The 17190-nt window shown below is 41.8% G+C and overlaps 2 protein-coding genes across 3 annotated transcripts; both read right to left on the bottom strand.

The window, feature by feature from the left end:
• Positions 1 to 1636: 1636 nt before the first annotated feature.
• PSMA4 (proteasome 20S subunit alpha 4) lies at positions 1637 to 9869 on the bottom strand. The gene is made up of 8 exons (XM_039557644.1): positions 9793 to 9869; positions 9536 to 9578; positions 8615 to 8777; positions 7221 to 7298; positions 6903 to 6991; positions 5911 to 6041; positions 5572 to 5695; positions 1637 to 5139 (listed from the first exon to the last, which is right to left on the bottom strand). The coding sequence occupies exons 1-8, from the start codon at positions 9793 to 9795 to the stop codon at positions 4985 to 4987; spliced, it is 786 nt and encodes a 261-aa protein (XP_039413578.1). The 5' UTR covers positions 9796 to 9869; the 3' UTR covers positions 1637 to 4984.
• On the bottom strand, positions 9793 to 15970 carry HYKK (hydroxylysine kinase). Of its 2 annotated transcripts, XM_039557643.1 has the most exons (7): positions 15636 to 15970; positions 15448 to 15527; positions 14813 to 15150; positions 13898 to 14040; positions 11854 to 12037; positions 10731 to 11194; positions 9793 to 9875 (listed from the first exon to the last, which is right to left on the bottom strand). In XM_039557643.1, exons 3-6 carry the CDS (start codon positions 15141 to 15143, stop codon positions 10731 to 10733), a joined length of 1122 nt encoding a protein of 373 aa, XP_039413577.1. In that variant the 5' UTR covers positions 15144 to 15150; positions 15448 to 15527; positions 15636 to 15970; the 3' UTR covers positions 9793 to 9875. The 2 variants fall into 2 exon arrangements, with proteins under 2 accessions (XP_039413577.1, XP_010410646.1); XM_010412344.3 differs by lacking the exon at positions 9793 to 9875 and having other exon boundaries at positions 10675 to 11194.
• Positions 15971 to 17190: the final 1220 nt, after the last annotated feature.

The raw sequence follows: 17190 nt of genomic DNA, 5'->3' as shown, positions 1-17190 counted from the left end.
GTACAAGCACACAAAAAAAGGGTGCTTACACAGGAGTTTCTTCCAGCATACTTGTAGTGACAGGATGTATTGATTTGAATGCTCTGCAGTAAATATGGTCATTTTATATATTGAGAATCCACTTGTATATGCCGTATCTTCCACAATCAAAATATTTGTGTAAAGGATGCAGCATGACTCTTATTTTGAAATGCTCAGTGTACATGCAGTAGTCAACCTAAGATTGTGTAGTAAATGAAAAATATATTTTAGCCTAAAACAGGGCATAAAGCCCCAGGTTTTTGGTTTTTTTTCTTTATGTGAACTGTAGTTCTGATGTTTTCTGAGTGCTTCAAGAATTACTGGGCAATATTTGTACTGAAATTGCAACTCTGTAGTTTTTGATGTAAGCTGGTTCACTGCTGCGCTGCACCTGGTGTTCCTAACATGAGGTTATCAGGTAAGATCTGTATTTCTGAGCACTGCAGTAGATGCATTTTAGAGCCATAATGTGCCACTACCAATGTTGAACATAGCTGCCACTAGAACGTGCAGGACATAGGAAACTGGTTTTATTACATAACTGTGGATTTGTGTGCAGCTGGGTCCTAACTAGGCAAAACAGATGCTGTAAGATATAAAAGGATTAAACTGTCTGGGTTACATGCCTAACATTTTGCTAAATATTTTATGTAGCATCATCTGGCACACATTAATTATGTTGTATTACTACTGTTTTAGAAAACAGTAGTTATAAATAAGTAGCTTTTTTTCCTGCTGCTTTGAACTTGGAGCAAAATGTTAATAATATCAGCAGCATGTTAAGTTTAATATTATCATTAAGCGAAAGCCTAAACAATTACATGAGTAATGCTGTCTTTCAAAGGGCCCTTGTCAGCAGGAGGTGACATCTGAAGGTCCCCACTAAAGTATGCTCTGAGAATCTCCAATAAATTGGCTGATGGCAGCTTTTACTGTGCTCTGAAGAGTATTTTAACCGGAAAGCCAAATGCCAAATTAAACACAGATAAAAATAGCCAGCTGCTCAGTTCTATTTGTAAAATAAGAAGGATTCTAAAAACTTTGTGAAGCTGAATTTTCTCCAGATTAAAGCCAGTGAAGGGTACTCTTAGATCCAGTAACTTTAGTGGGTTTTCATATTGTAGTAGAAATAACTGCAATTAAAACTTGAAAATGAGGACAATTTTTACTACAGAAGAACTGTAATGGAAACTACTTTAAAGAAAATGAAAGACATTTAAATAAGTCTTAGAATCTCATCCAGTCTGAAACGAGGTGATTTCTCTCATGTATGAAGTATTTGAGTGCACCAACTTCTTGCCTTACATGTCTTGTATACTTATCTGTGTTACCTATGTATCACATACAGTCCTGTGGCTTCTAAAACCATTGACATCTTTCAATCATTATATTCATTTTCACAACACAGTGGAGAAGTATCATCCCTAATTTTAAGGTTATGAACAGAAAGAATAAATAATTACCTTGGAAATCCATAAAAAAACAGAAGTAGCTGTCAAATTTAACATTGGTAGTCTTTTGTTTTTCATCTTAGTTTGGGTGCTTTTGTATCGACAAGTAAAATATTTGGATGAAGAGGAAAGCATACCTAAAAGAGGTCATATAACAAGCAGTCTTGGAAGTTAATTTGACTTTATTTGAACAGAATACAGTCACCTAGAAAACAAGCTAACTATTTTTAAACACTGACAGATGCAAGAGACAGCACAGGTAATTACTGGAGAAGCGGTAGTTTCATTATCTCTAAACTACTTAGAATAACAAACCACATTACAATTCCTTAGGACAATCTATTTGTGAATATTTGCATACTTGCCCTAACAAGTTCTATCATGCACTCAAGTGAGATATAAGCTATCCAGTTTTTTAAGCTTACAAACATCATATTATGCAAACAATTTTAAGTAAATACTTTTTACCTAATTTGAAAAATCTGTCACCTTCCACAGCACTACATGAAGTTCTTGTTTTAAAATAACATTAAATCCACAGCAATAGCTAAATATTTTAAATACTTATGTAATACACTGTAAACTCTACGTAAACACTACGTACACCAAAAAAACATACAAAGAACAGGAAGATCATTTTGATTAGCAAAGATACCTCAAATGTATCGCCAGAATCATTTTTTCTGTTCTTACGACTTATCCCCAAACCACTCCCAGAAAAGGCACAGTTGGTGGTGATTTTTTTTTTTTTTTTTTAAACACACAAAGCCAGAATCAACACAGTAGGCCAATGCAGTCAAATACTGCTCTTATTTCCAGGAGGAACAGGTAAGGAACTTGCATTAGTGTCCGGATGGCTCAGGAAGATTCTAATCATGAAAGATCTCCAGCATCTGCTTACTGCCCTAGGCTCAAATGCAGAAAAGAATCACAAATTAAATTTAGGTTCGGAGAACTTGGCTGTACATCTTGGACATGACTGCCAGCTAGAGTTACTTGCCTATTCCAAGGCAGTACTGAGGCTCAGCTCACAATCAGCTATTAATGGCACTCAGGAGAGATGATAGTTTTTAAAATTAAATTGGTAATTACTGTTCAAAGATTATACTCATAAAGTATTAGACAATACTTCCACTTTGTGCAAACAAAACCTTTAAATAAATAATCTTTTAAAATTTATCACAATGCTTCAATACATAATGCAGTACAGTTCAGAATATTAAAGTCATTCCAACTTTTTATTATGACAGTATCTAAAAAAGTTCTCCTTTACCAGCAAATGGTGCCATATTTGGCAAAGAAATGGTATTGTTAATTCTTTAAACCAAGATATGCATATATGAGTTATCCCCATTTTGTTAGAAAAAGATGCATTTAAGAAAAATATTTTAGTAAGTCTATATTCTAAGCTATCTGATAATACTTACACTACTACACTAAACGAACTGCCTTTTATGGACTATATACATTGATGAACACAAGTTCAGATGCTCTTAAGTTTCCTAGAAGACAGAAAGCGTTGCTGGAATCTATCACTTATTGTTGCAAGTAATCTTTGAAAAGTGAGAAAAAACTCCATTTTGGGATTGCTGCTTTTAGAGCATATTCCAAATACCTGTATAACCATCATCCAGAAATCTGCAAAAGATGCTGATATATTGCATTCATGGTATCAAAAAATAGAAAGATTGAGCACTGGATTTCTACATAAAAATGGAGCTTGAGGTATTTATACAATCCTTTATAATGGAGATTAAATATTACCCATTGCATGTTGTCTGCAACTATTCAGGACTTGTTACACAAAATACCATTCCTATGTTGTTATTTGGAAGACCTACTGTTGCACAAGGTGTAAGTTAATTAAAGTCAGTTGAACTTTCATTAGCTATAAAATTTGAGTATTAACAAAGTGCTGTCTAAGTTCAGTGCAAAAGACTAAAGCAATTGGTCTGCACCAAGACTTAGATAATGACCAAGCAGGTCCTGCAAAGAACCCACAGCCTCCCTCTCTGTACAGAGGCTGCCAGAGTGAGTGCAGGACAACTACACAAGCTGCAGCACAGACATCTCCAGTCAGATTCCTTCCCTCTGTTCTCAACAGTGACTCTTCAGCAGTGAACTCAAAAATGGGTTTAGTCAAGAGAAAGGGTCATTTCTGGCCATGTTGACAAAGTACATTTTAGTCAAAAATGTCTGAGATGGATTAAAACCAACAAAACACTGTTTAGAGTCACTCAGTTTCTTTAAATAGTCATATTAAATCCTGTATACATCAGGTATCCTTTGGGGTAAGAAAACCAAACCAAACCAACCAACCTACAAGATCAATACAATCCAGGGTGGGCACAAATGGGCTGGATCACCACTGTCATAGTTTGAAATTCAGCAAGACCTCACATTTAAGCATGTCACTCAGGCTTTTCACTTTGCTTTTGGTATCTGCATGGGTGCACAGTAATTTTCAGTAACTTGTTTTCATTTCTTTTGTTCACTCCAGATGATTTTTTTTTCAGAAAGAGATTTTTGCTAATCTGACAATCATACTGTTTTGCATTCAGTATAGGGGCAAGCTGGACAAAAACTACTATAATTTCCAATTCATACACAATTATGATTTCTTGGTGGTTAACTGATTAGTTTTCTTGACTGGTGCGTCAGAGAAAGGAACCAGATTCACTGGGGAAGTATCAGCAACACTACACTAAATATAAAACATCTCAATTTCCTTTCAGGATAAAATGTGAAATAGTCAACATGGTCTAAAATCATGCACTATTTTACTTACCTCTTTGTATTTTGACAAGATAAAACATTTTCACGTGGCCTTTGTAAAATGTCTTTCTAGTTTGTGTGAATATAACTAGTGTTGTATGATTAATTCCTTAGAAAACACATGCACTTGTGAAGGCTATGATAAACTGAACACATTTGCTACAGGGCATTTTTAAAACACTACTGCTTGCAAGACCATCAGTTTGACAGAGCCTGCTATAGAACAAAATAGGCCAAAACTAAAACTTGGCATGCCAGCACACTTTAATTCCGTATTTGTGAAATGACTTTTCAAACTTAGGAGCTCTTTTCACTACCTTAAAAGGAAAACCCACACATACACATGAAATTCTAACAATTCTAACACCATATTTGTTCTTTACCAACTAGCATATACCTTGTTTTAATGGTTTAAAGCAATTAAATTCCTCAAGATTGTGCATATCCAGGCATTACTGAGGAAATAAAGACACTCATCACTATTCTTCTTAAATTTTATTCCATAATAAAAAATAGAAGATGAAAGAAAGAGTATTCAAGAATTAAAGCAATTATTGGTCAATGTAAGGAGCAGTAAACTAATTATCTAAATGATGACTAAGGACCTGGTTCATCAAAACTAATTCTGGGTCCTCCATGGCATAGTTGTAGGTTGTAGGCTTCTACAGAACAGAAATCCAGATTATCTTTTGCTGAAGCAGGTCCTTTATTATCTAGAGAACACTTGATTTCATATACTATTTATCCTTCTCTTTTTGTTCTTTCTCCTTCTTTTCACGTTCAGCTTTTGCTTCCTCCTCCTCATGTTGTTTTATCAATTGTTCCACCTCCTTTTGCTTCAGAACCCTTATTACTGTCTTTCCGTTCTCTCTTGTCAGTGTTGCAATTTCAACTGAAACACATGGAACAGACAGCAGCATTTAGGCAGAGCAATCATCAGCAGGGCAAGGTTTGAGATTACAAGTGACAGTGAGGCAGAAGGCTCCAATCCTCCCTCTGCCAAGCAGCCTGGCTGGAGGCAGCCACCCGCAGTCCCCTCCTGCAGCAGAACACAGCAGCAGGGTAGCTCCTCTCAGGGGTTCTGCTCCCAGACACACAGGCATTTCAATCCCCAGACTGCAGCCTCACCTCTGCAGCTGGCCAACAGGGATCATCCTGGACTAAGCTATCTGAATGCCTCTTAGGCTAAGGCTGAGAACTGCTGCATCTTCTAAAAATGGGGTTTTTTGTGACAACTAAAACTCCAGGAGCCACATCTGGAATATGTGCACTCACTGTTCCCTTTGTTTAAGCAGAGGGTGCCGTCCCATCAGCGAACGCTCACCTTTCTCAGCAGAGAGCTTGCTGACATCCATGGTTTTGTTTAGAACCTTAATGGCCAATGCCAGGGCAGTCTTTAAGGTCATTTCCCCTTCTTTGTAGTCTTGCTTCAGCATTGACACAGCTGCCTGTAAATGTCACAGAAATTAAAATGGTGTCTTTGGGCAATCAACCAAACAGTTGGGGTTCTGCCAGATAATACTAACACATGAGTTAACAGCAGCATTTCTACAATTACCTATAAATCTCTCCTGCACTAATAATCAACAATTCAGCTTAATTAATACAGTACAATTTACACTTTTTAACTTGTCTTTTTGAGAAGAAAACACCCAGAACTTACAGCACTGTTATTCCCAATGCATGTGGCTTTCCACCCTCCATAATTTCCACTAGGATCACTTTGATACAGCTGAAATCCATAATGCTTATCCCAGCCAATGTAGAGCAATGAAACACCAAAAGGACGTTTTCCTGTTGAAAAGAAGGCTATTAGCAACCTAAATTTAGTAACAAGATTGGTCGTGAGTGACAATTACTTTCTTTGATTTCGTTTTTCAATCTATTCCTGTGAACTAGGATTTAACAGAGAGTTCTGCACTTCTGTTGCTTGAGATAAGCACGCCAGCATTTCTTTCTAAGTCACGGGGTGGGAGGCAGCGGAGGTTTATTCCATTTAACCTTAAGAGCAGCTCATTTGTGTCTCCACAAATTGTAATTTATCATCTCAGGACTTCAAATCAAATTTAGTATTTCAAGTATGTAGCTTAGCTGTTAAAGCATTTAACTTAGCAGTGTCAAAAGCCAGGTAGTTAAAAAGGTAGTTAAAATTCTCTCCCACTACATATATGTAAAACAACAGAATCATCAGTTCATATACTAAGGAACACTACTTACAATATCATTTTCTAATATGTTGCTTGAGCCACAGAAATAGTATTTTTTTTTAAGTGTACAATATTGATATCACTACATACAGCCTTGCTTTTGATTCATTGTGCCATTATGCTGGATAGGCCCAAAATGTTGAAAGGTTGCCTAAACAATTCTCTGCTGGTCTTTTGAAGGTATTCATTAAATGGAAGAGCAGTCAAAGCATTCTATGCAATGGCCCAGCATCTCAGCCATCAATTTCCCGAGCAATAAAAAGTAGAAGCCTCAGCAGCAAAAAACAGTAACCATGACTACCCATTCCCCTCTTAAATTATTTTTTTCTAAACATAACTTTTTAAACAGAATTCACTAGGACTGTCCACAGACTTGGATCCTTCATATTATGTAAGAGAATTGTTCTTGAGACATTTAGTAACACAATGATTCATCACACTTCATTACCTCCAAACTGTGTATAAGCCTGCTTGATATCACACAGTGCTGTTACTAGTTGTTCACAAGGAATGGGCTCTTGATACTGTAACAAATACCTAATATCAAAGAAGAAAAATACCAGGTTTCAAAACTTGTTTTGCTGACCATATCCTGTATCACATTTAAGAGGAAACAAGTTCCTAAGTTAAAGCCTCTTTGATCTAGCTGTTCTATTTCAATCTACTTCTGATCTACTAATGCATGTTCATTCTGATCAAATGCATAAAGAGAGCTGAATGTGACAGCACAGGCAAGTGAAACCATGTTAGCTGTCAGCAGACCTACCTCTGTGCAATCAGTCTCAGCTCATTTGTTAGAACATTGGCATCTGAAGTTATTCCTGCAACACTGCAAGCCATATCCCTGCAAGAAAAGCATACAAATTAACTGAATTCCTGTCAATCTCCAACCAACAGTCAGGTCTTATACAGGGATTCAAGCAGAGCACCTACTGTCGGGCTTTTCTGATAAAACTACACAGCTGCCATACAAAACAGGTTAATCAGCTCCTGCCTTTAGGGTACACCAGAAATATCCGTAACCTTTTGCTAAAAGCAAAGGTGGACAGCAAAAGTCAGCGAGTCAGTATATTAGTTATACATACAGTTCTGAGAAGAGGGTTGTGCCAAGGATGATTAAATTCTGAGTGGCTTTACAAGAGCCATTAGGCACATACAGGTGCCTCTCAGGAGGCCACCTGACACAGCACACCACAACACCAAAGGAGCCACACAGATGTGACAGGCCTTCAGTGGGAGTTGCTGGCTGACACATGGCATCTGTGTAACTGAAACTTAGTGGTCTTGATAGGACCCTAAGAAAAATAAGCACTTCAATGCTTGATTGTTTTGTTAGCTCTTAATTTAGAATCTCTTTAGCTCAATCTGATATGCTACAAAGCTTTCACTACACAAAAAGGATTCGTGAAATTACGAATTTTCCAAAAGATAGAAGGGCTGTTTTAGGTGACTACTCCAGTGTGCTATTACACTGCCTCCTTGAAAATCCAGCACTTCTTCCTGCCATTCTAGATGCTTTCAAGATCAGTGTGGAATAGGAAGCTGACAGGATGGAAAACTATTTGTGTTTCATGTGCAGCTTTTGTCAAGGATGAAGCTCTACCTCCCTTGCTACAAGAAAGCACAATCCATAAAACTCCTTGCTCTGACATCACAAATTTAACTTCCAGGAGCTAGAAAGGAAATGGTAATAGAAAGACATTTTATCTCTGCAACAATTATGGCGAAGAAGCCTAAGGCATGTTTTACCCAGTTATCTTGTTCTTTTTGAGTCACCAAAGAAAAACAGAGACATAGAAGGTGAGCTGAAATAGCATGGTAATTTTTGTGGGCATTCTTTATTCTGCCTCCCAATGGCATTTTGTAAAACTGGTATTTCCCAGTTTTCTTAAATGCTAAAATACCATTACTTTGTATCGTGTAGTACCAACAAACAAGCTATTCCACCTAGAAAATTCTCCTAGAGATAAAAAAACAAACCAGCAATACTTCTACTTTAGAAGAACTACTGAAGTGAACAATGACGAAATAGTCCTACTTGTCTAAAACGCCAAACAAAAAGATTATTAACAGTTCAAATAAAATAAGACCAGGTTACGTGCTAATCAGTGCTTTGTGGCTAATAACATCACTGGACATTTAACCATCATTTCAACTTACTCATTAAGTTTGTATATTTTCTCTGAGAAAAACACTTCATCAAGAAGCTTGTGAATGTTGCGCCTCTCTGCTGCCAGCAGAACTCCATCATTTGCTAGAATTCCCAGGCAAGTGCCTGCATGCCCGATGGCTTCCATTGCATATTCAACCTGGTACAGGCGACCTGGGAAAGGATTGAAATTCCTATCATCAAAAAATGACACTGAACAAGACCAACTACACAAGGTGACTTAAAATTACAAGAATCTGACAAGTGCTCATTGTACCGTCTACTCTTACTTCTTCAGTGTGTTACCAGTCAATAGAAAATTAACTGGCTGAAAAGGAGGGAGTCAGAGAAGGAAAATAAGGTAATACTGGACATGGCCACTGGGGAGAAAAACCCTTTCTATTAAAAAAAAAAGAAAAAAGAAAAAATTTAAAGAGCTCTCCGCTGCAGTAAAATGAGCCAAGACAAATTTTCAATAAACAAAGAAAATATTTAATATTGGACTTCTTGAGTTTATCCCATCTAAGAAGTAAGAAAACATGGTTTGTACGTACTTGTTTCAGCATGTGCAAGAGTAACAAGGAGAGGTGTGATTGCACCAGCAGGTTATTATCCATTCTCAGGGGACCATACTCATAACCCATACTCATAACCATACTCAAACAAAAGATAAATGGTTATTTCAAAAACATGGCAGGTGATATTATTAATGGTACAAGGTCTCATTATTGCTTCAATTAGAACGAATTTGAAAGTGCCCACTTTGGACCCTTGTTGTTCCTACAGAACTGGGTGTGGGTAAATATGATTTCTGTAACTTATATTCAGACAGAAACATGCTTCAAACCACCCTTTGTGCAAGTGTTTTGATAGTTTTGAGAAGATGGATAGAACAGTCAGAATTTACTTAAAAGTGTCGGGTTAAAAAATACCTTCCGGAGAAAATATGGTAGTTCTGGAGTCATATCTTCGAGACTGTAAAAGGAATAGCTCAGTAAGTATCACCAGTCTCCTGTCACCAACGCTCTAAAGCCCCTGTATAACAGACCCACCCACTCGGTGACCAGGCTGGTCACTGATGCCCGCAGCCCAGCCCCTGCAGTGTGACCGCCGCCCGCCGCCCCCGCCCGGGCCGTGACTCGGCAGGACCCGCGGCTCAGCAAAGCCCCTGGGAAGGCGGGTCACTCACCATGGTGCCGGGGACGCGCCGCGGGCAGAGAGGAGCGGGCCGGCAGGAGGGCACGGGAACCGGCACGGGAACCGGCACTGGGTCTGCAAGAGAGCACAGGGCACGTGAACCGGGAACCCCGGGAGCCGGCACCGAGCGCACCCCGGCACAGCCCCAGGGGGCGCTGCCGCCCGCCTCCCGCGCCCGCACTGCACAGTCATCCTCAGCGCGGCGGAGTGCGAGGGCCGCGCCGCCTTCCGCACCGCGCAGAGACGCATCCGCGCCCCATCGCCCACCCGCCGCCCGTCCTCACTCACGGCGGGCCGGAAGGAACCGATAGGCCGGGCGGGGGAGGGGCCGAGGCCCGGCCGGCGGGCAAGAACCGGGCGCTACGGCCGCGCCCGAACCTTCACCGCCGCGCCGGAAATGGCCGCCGCGCCTGCGCGGTGCTGCGTGCCGGCCTGGGGCGGGGCTTGCGCCCGACCCTCTCGCCGCGGGGCGGGGCTGGCGCGCATCGTCCGCTGCGTGACGTGCGCGTGCCCGCGCTCCCCCGAAAGGAGCGGGAAACGGCTCCCCCCGACCTGTGAGGGCAGGTAGTGGTCACACCACACCCCCGGTGTGAGGGCGAGTAACAGCCCTGCTCCCGCCGTGTGAGGGCAGGTAAGGGTCACACCACACCCCCGGTGTGAGGGCGAGTAACAGCCCTGCTCCCGCCCTGTGAGGGCAGGTAGTGGTCACACCACACCCCCGGCGTGAGGGCGGGTAACGGCCACGCCCCAGTGCCCGCCGTGAGGGCGGTAATGGCTTCCTCTCCCGCTTCTCTGCGAGGGGGACGAGCCTGGCCCGGCCCCTGCCCGCGGAAACAGCGCGGGGGACGCGCCCCATTCAGCCCGGGCAGCGCTGCCTTTATTGCCTTTATTCAGTCCAGTGTCACCCTCAGCACCTCAGCGGCCACGGACCTACGGGGCAGGTGCGTGGTGCATGTACGCCTGGGCAGTCTCAAACCACGTCTTCTCCACAGCTTCCTGGCCCACTTCGAACATTGTCATCAAATGTTTCCAACCAGTTTTGGCTGTGATTGTGAGGTACTCCTTGTTTTCCGGGTACAGCAGAGCCGTGTGGGCAGCAATGACGAGGGACTGTGCAAACCTCCCGCTCACCAGGAGGAAGAGGGCACCTCTCTCCTCGACGGTGAGTGGCACAACACTCTCAAACCCTGCGAGAACATGTCCCCCAACGCTCAGAGGGTCTGGGCTCTCAATCATCATGTACATGATGGCTATCGCAACCTCAAACACGTAATACCCATAACTCATGTCGCTGAAGTCCAGGATGCCAGACACTCTGTACTGGGGATTCTCCAGGGAAGCAGAACTAGAGTCTACTAGAATGTTGTGGTCATTAAGGTCGCCGTGATTGATACCTAAACACAGAAGAAATAGAAAAAGTATTTAATAATTATTAAACAGCTGAAACAGCTTTGAGAAGATGCACATCAAACTAACACTCGAGTACAAAACCACACTAGTCCCTTGCAGCATCAAGTGCTGCCTTTCACACCTTTACTGCTTCCCATGAACCTCCACTGCACTGCCAGATGACTGACAGCAATGGGTAAGAGGGAGTGTTACAAGATCTCACTCCAGGCTGGTGTGACCTGCAATACACTACGTGTTTGCAAATGCACAATAGTAGTTTCCAACTGTAGAACTGTCACATCATCATCATCAGTATCAATGTCAATTGAATTCCAAAAATATGATTAAGTACTTATATGGGCCTTTTTTACAGTAGTACTGTATTCCATATATATTTAGAAAGCTGATATAACAGCATGAAAATCATAGCCTTAAGTGGGAGGAAACTCATCAGAAACAAAGAATTGATCCTGACTAGACGGAACATTCCTCTTGGCTTACTCTGTGCTGTGCACATTCAGCACAATATTTGTCCAAGTCTAAGCTAGGGAAAAGAGATATACTTTGTTTGCCATTTTTGTTTTCCTTTTCCACAGACCTAAACTCCTGTAAGAAATTTCTGTGTCTCAGTTCAACATAATTACAATAAGAATAAAATACTCACAGGCTCGGAAACTGCTTAGCTTGGGTATTACTTTGCCTTTAAACTGCTCAATAACTTGCTCCACCACTGCACGGTATTTGTTCTGGCCCAAGGCATAAATGTACTGATCTAGAAGAGGAACATTTGCCAGGTTCCAAATGAACTGACCTCGATGCAGACTTTTGACTGATGGGTGCTGGAATTTCTTTGGAAAAAGCACACAATAATGTAGGCCATAAGAAAAAAATGCTGACTTCATGATTAAAGGGCTTGATTCAAAACCCCTATTAATTATAACAGGTTTCTAATAAGACTGAGAAACACTATGACTTGGACTATTGCTTTAATAGTAAAGAGTAAAAAATAACCTGAAGAATGATTAAGGCAAGCATCTTAGTATCTACATACAGCCTGAATGGCTTTTTCCCCATGTTTTAGGTACAAAGGTTATCTTAAGTAATTTGTCACTTTAATAATCTAAAATTGCTGTTGACTGTCCATAGGGTGACATTATGTGGCAACTTTGAGCCTCTGCCAAGGTCAGAGTCCCCCTCTGGCAGAGCTCAGCCTGCATAGCTGGTGCTGCAGAAAGCTCTGGGAGCACCAGAGACAGAAAACCTGCCAGTGTGCTGGGAACAGGCATACTCTGTGCTTTTAAAGGTGAGACCTTTGGGGGACAAGCCTTAGGAACAGCTGGTGTGTGAAAAATCCTGAGCACAGTAGTTTATGGAGACACTGACCATGGCTTTATTCTTATGGAAATTTGCCTTTGTACATCCAGGTCTCGATACTTTAAACAAACAAGGTCCTTGACCTTTCTCTCACTAGCAAATGGAAGAGATGGTTTGGAAAGTGACATTCAGAGGGGAAAAGCATCTCTCCCACTGCACATCCCATGCTTATCTTGGACTCCTCAGATGCTTATTAAGGTTACCTCTGGGCCAGATTTGATCAGTGCATAGGGCAAATAAAAAAAAGCTTCCCACAAGAGTAGCTGGCTTCCTTTTAAGAAAAAACCCAAAAACTATGCTTGTAATTAAGGCTCTTAAAGATCACTAAATGGTAGTCAAAAGTGGACAGCGTATGAACAGGTGAAGAACAAGATTGAGCCTAAACCACCTTGGTGGATGATAATCCATATGTTAAGGGAATAAAGAGCCTTTTCCATCAGAATTGCTTCTCATTAACTACTTCCTCCTTGGCAGGACGAGTCACAGGCATATTTTGAGACTTATTTTAATTATAAGAGTGTGACCAGTGTGTAAGAAGGCAACAGTAAGTTATCTTCCCCAACTGAAAAATGCTCCTGTAATTTAAGAATATGGTTAGTAAAACTGGCAATTCACATTTCATAACTGTCTGAAGCTGGTAGCCAGAACATGAGAAGAAAAGGTTAATGAAAGGTTAATAAATAATGTGAGTTCTTTCATGCATCAAACTTAATTACTGGCTGATTGATCAGCCTTATTGTCCCGTATAACTGCAGAGTAAAGACAGAACTTATTTTGCACTAAAACTATTTAAGTGGAAGCAATGCAAATGAGAAGTGTCACAGATCCCTGTTTGTTGGCACAGCTGGCACTGTAGGGAGGGTACCAGCTGCTACCAATGTGAAATGGTCACATTGCTAATGATGAGGAGAAAGTCAACAAGTCAAAAGGAATTCAAAGTAATAGATCAGCCAGCTGTGCACTATGCAAAAATCCTTTAAAACAAGCTTGGCATTCTTCTAATACAAGATCCCTAGGGTTCATTCTCCTCTATTTGCCAGGTTTGAAACACTAACAGGTGAGCTTTGCATAAGTAAAAAGAACTCCTTATCTCTCTGTGGTACAAAAATGCATTGCAGAAGGATCATCAGTACCAAGTCACTTGCCATGTACTTGGAGAAAGGCTTTAAGTAGCAGCCAGCTCGGAGGCTGGCACCTGAGCCATGAATCAAACTGACATCTGCAGTCACCAACTTGCATTGTGCAGGTCAGAAAAGCAGGCAGCAAGCACGTGAGCAAATACTGAAGAGACATTGATTAAGAGAGAAGTCTGAGGCTGAAGCATGAGAACTCACCTCTGAGAGCACTTTATCCACCCTGGCAGCAAGCTTCCCAATCTCATACAGAATCTGAGCATTGGTAGCAATTTTTGCTACTGGTGTACCTGGCAGGTAAGTCAGCAGTCTGACCATGTACTTCTTGCTCCCAGGTCTAGTATCTGACAAGGACACATGCAGTCAGTCACTCCGATATGTGCTATTGAGTATTAATTAATGCAAGAGGCAAAAAACGTTTATCCCAGTATAGAAGTTGTCAGATGTAGCTCATAAAACAGATTTCATGCAAAGATTTGATTTACCAGAATGTTGTATAATAATGTACAAATCTTAACACACTTACAAAATCTATGCTGGATCTTTAGTTCTTGTGCTTGGACCCAACTCAGCACTAGGCAGGGTTCCTACAGTGCCCGCGCACACCCACGTAAAGTTTTGCAGCAGAACAGGTCTCAGGAATCCCAAATGTTGTATGGAAGTTACAGTGACAGTAAAAGCTAAATGCCAACACAATTTTTCTTCCAAACACTTAAAGCAATTTACTCTGGCTTCAGAGATGGGCTAGAACTGTATTTTACACCACTCTGCAGGCAAATAATTTCGAGCACCATGTAGTCAATGAAGCGTTTTTTAACATTTCTTGTGCATGGACACAGACATCAGATAAATGTTTTCTCCAATTTGTTAAACTGAAGTGTTTTCCTAGTTAATTATTACTCTCTCTGAGTTGCTTTGCTTCTGGTATTTTAAGTTTGGACTATTATGGCTGGAACACAGGTCACCTGATATATATCCCTACTATTGAAACACAAGCCTAGAGTTTCCCTTTAGCACATACATGGTGTGCCATATAGCAAGCTACTGCCGAGCTAAGGGTGAGAGTGGGCACCTGCTCTCAGGTGCCCACTCTCAAAGGTGCCCACAATGGCTCACCTCCCGACTCCAGAGACATTATGTTACCATCTTTTGTGAGATAAGGAGTAGCTGAAGGAAAGCCTTCAGCACTGAGAAACATCATGGCCTGGGTCTGCGCTTCAATGAGGTCAGGCTCCTGGCTGTCTTCTGAATTGGTGATTTTGAGGACATACTCATCAGCACCTTCAGCTGAGACACGCACATGGAAGTTCTGATCATCATAGCTGGGGAGTGGCCTGACCCAAGATACCTTCAATCCAAACACCCTGTCAACCAATTCAGCTGCCTCTTTCTCACCAAGTGTTGGTTTGGTCAAGGTCTGGGGTTGACAATCATTTCCAGAAGACATTGTGTCTCTAGGAGAAAAAGAAAAGCTGGATGATCTGATCTGTAATCTGACATCAGAAGCAGTAATCACTGCAAAAAAATACATTCAGCTACTGGAGAAGAGTTTCCCACATTTATTAAACAAGTAAAGAAAACCAACCCCCCTTGCCAGCTCGGGTTTCTTACATCGTAGCTTATGAACTACTTAGGCTGCAGCCACTCCAAAGAAAGACTGTTAGAGAGATGCACTCAGTCTGTTCAGAAGAGCAGGCATGAAAAGCTTATTAACCAAGCTTTTATTATCTCATTTCTAGCAGCAGCCTAACCTGGTATTGTTGATAGGTAGGAATGACTCCCTAAGGAACAGAGTTGCTGAATCCCTGATCAGGAAGTCTTCAATTCGTGCCTGCAAAAGGCAAAAAGTACTTTAGTAAATCATAACGTTAAAGCAGATTAAATCTTTCCGCTTGGTCACGGCCTTCCACATTCCTACGCTAAGAAAGGCAGCACAAACCTGCAGACGCTCGCTCGTCTCCCGCCCGCCCAGCTGCAGGAATCTCGAGCCTCCCCAGACGAGCAACCCTTGGACTCGGCGGGAGCCGCGCCAACCTTTGCCCAGCCCGGGGAGGCCGAGGAGCTGCAGAAGCTGCCGTCAGCCGGGGGCCCAGCCAGCCCAGCCCCCACCAGCCCGGTTCTCGGCCGGAGCGCCTTGCGTTCAGCGGAACGCGGGGCTGCGCCCGCCCTTGCCCACCCCGAGCGCGGGCAGGGAGGGCCCAGCGCTGCAGCCGAGCCCGGCCGGAGCCTCCCCGCGGCGCGGGAGCGCTACCCCATGGCACGGGCTTTGTTTTTCAACAGCACGAGAGGGAAGGAAAGCTACGACTTCCTGTTACAAAGGCAGAAGAACACTTAAAAAACCCTGCGCCCACAGCGAGCAGGAGGGAAGACATCCGTTTTATTCTTTTGTTTAAACCCTTTTATCAGCACACCAGATAAAAATCTCTGCCAAATGCTTAGCCTGAAGACCACATCTATAAATATATGTAACAAACCTGAAGCATCTTGCTCAGGACGTCCTTTAGACTGTCTCAGAAATCAGACTGGGACAATGGATCCAGTCCTAGAAAACTTTACACTTAATGAAAATAATGACAAACTTCAAGATTAATATAGAAATCTCTTCTGAAACTCCGAATGAATAAAAGAAGTAATCTGTCATAGTTGACGTTCTGCTATGACAGAATTAGGAACCTGAACAAAAAGGAATTTAGGAAAGGCATGCTGAAAAAAACCCAAAACCATCTCTACACGCCCCCCCCCCCCAACAGCACCCTAAAGCATCTTGGGTTTAGGTAAATCAGTTAAGAATCTTCTATAACAAAATTTTAGTATTGTTTGTAATATTATGGACACAAAATTAAAAACATTATTTTAAGCAAGTAGGGAATTTAGAAAAGAGAAACTATTTCCCCAAGGAACATTTTTTTCCCTCCAATTTCAGAACAGATATTACTAAAAGTAATCAACCAACTCTTCTCTCTAGAAATCACAAAATTAAGGTTTTTTCAAAAAGAAAAGAGCTCTGTAAAATATTTAGGGTTCCCTCTCTTGGTTTCTGAGGCCCTGAAGCTTTAGCTCATTGGAACAAAATTGATTCAGTGGGGAAGCATTCTTGCTGTGCTTTAACATAGTTGGTTACAGAAATGTACTCCTGCTCTCTGCAAACAAAATTACAATGCACTTTGCAGACCTCTTTACTCTTGCTTCAGTTGGCAGACTAGAGTGCCAAAACTGAAGACCTATCTCTGCTTCTCCTGTCTGCCTGCTACGCTGGGGGAAGCCCACTGTGGTTGTGAGCCAAGGCAGAGGTTGAAGGTTGTACTTTGGCCTGTCTTATTATCTGTAGAAAGATAGACTTGAATAATTTAGCATCCATGAGATGAACTCCAGTCTAATGCCTGTGCTGAAAGTGAGGGTTGAAGTAGGTTAGTGTTGGACATCCCCAAATCTGAGGATCTTGTCATAGCTGTAACCTTGGCCAACAGCTTGCTTTAATACAGGATTTCATCTAG

Source organism: Corvus cornix, chromosome 10 (assembly GCF_000738735.6).
Source record: "Corvus cornix cornix isolate S_Up_H32 chromosome 10, ASM73873v5, whole genome shotgun sequence".
In the NCBI taxonomy this organism is placed as follows: domain Eukaryota; kingdom Metazoa; phylum Chordata; class Aves; order Passeriformes; family Corvidae; genus Corvus; species Corvus cornix.
Note: the sequence above shows the minus strand (reverse complement) of the source record. Positions and strands in the feature narration are given on the sequence as shown.

Coding starts and splice junctions, on each gene's coding strand:
- HYKK (XM_039557643.1), bottom strand. CDS start 15,143: ATGTCTTCTGGAAATGATTGTCAACCCCAGACCTTGACCAAACCAACA. Junction 14,041..14,812: donor AATGTCTCTGGAGTCGGGAG/GTGAGCCATTGT, acceptor TGTCCTTGTCAG/ATACTAGACCTGGGAGCAAG. Junction 12,038..13,897: donor TGGATAAAGTGCTCTCAGAG/GTGAGTTCTCAT, acceptor CTTTTTCCAAAG/AAATTCCAGCACCCATCAGT.
- PSMA4 (XM_039557644.1), bottom strand. Junction 8,778..9,535: donor TACCATATTTTCTCCGGAAG/GTATTTTTTAAC, acceptor ATCCTTTCCCAG/GTCGCCTGTACCAGGTTGAA. Junction 7,299..8,614: donor AAAATATACAAACTTAATGA/GTAAGTTGAAAT, acceptor CTTTTCTTGCAG/GGATATGGCTTGCAGTGTTG.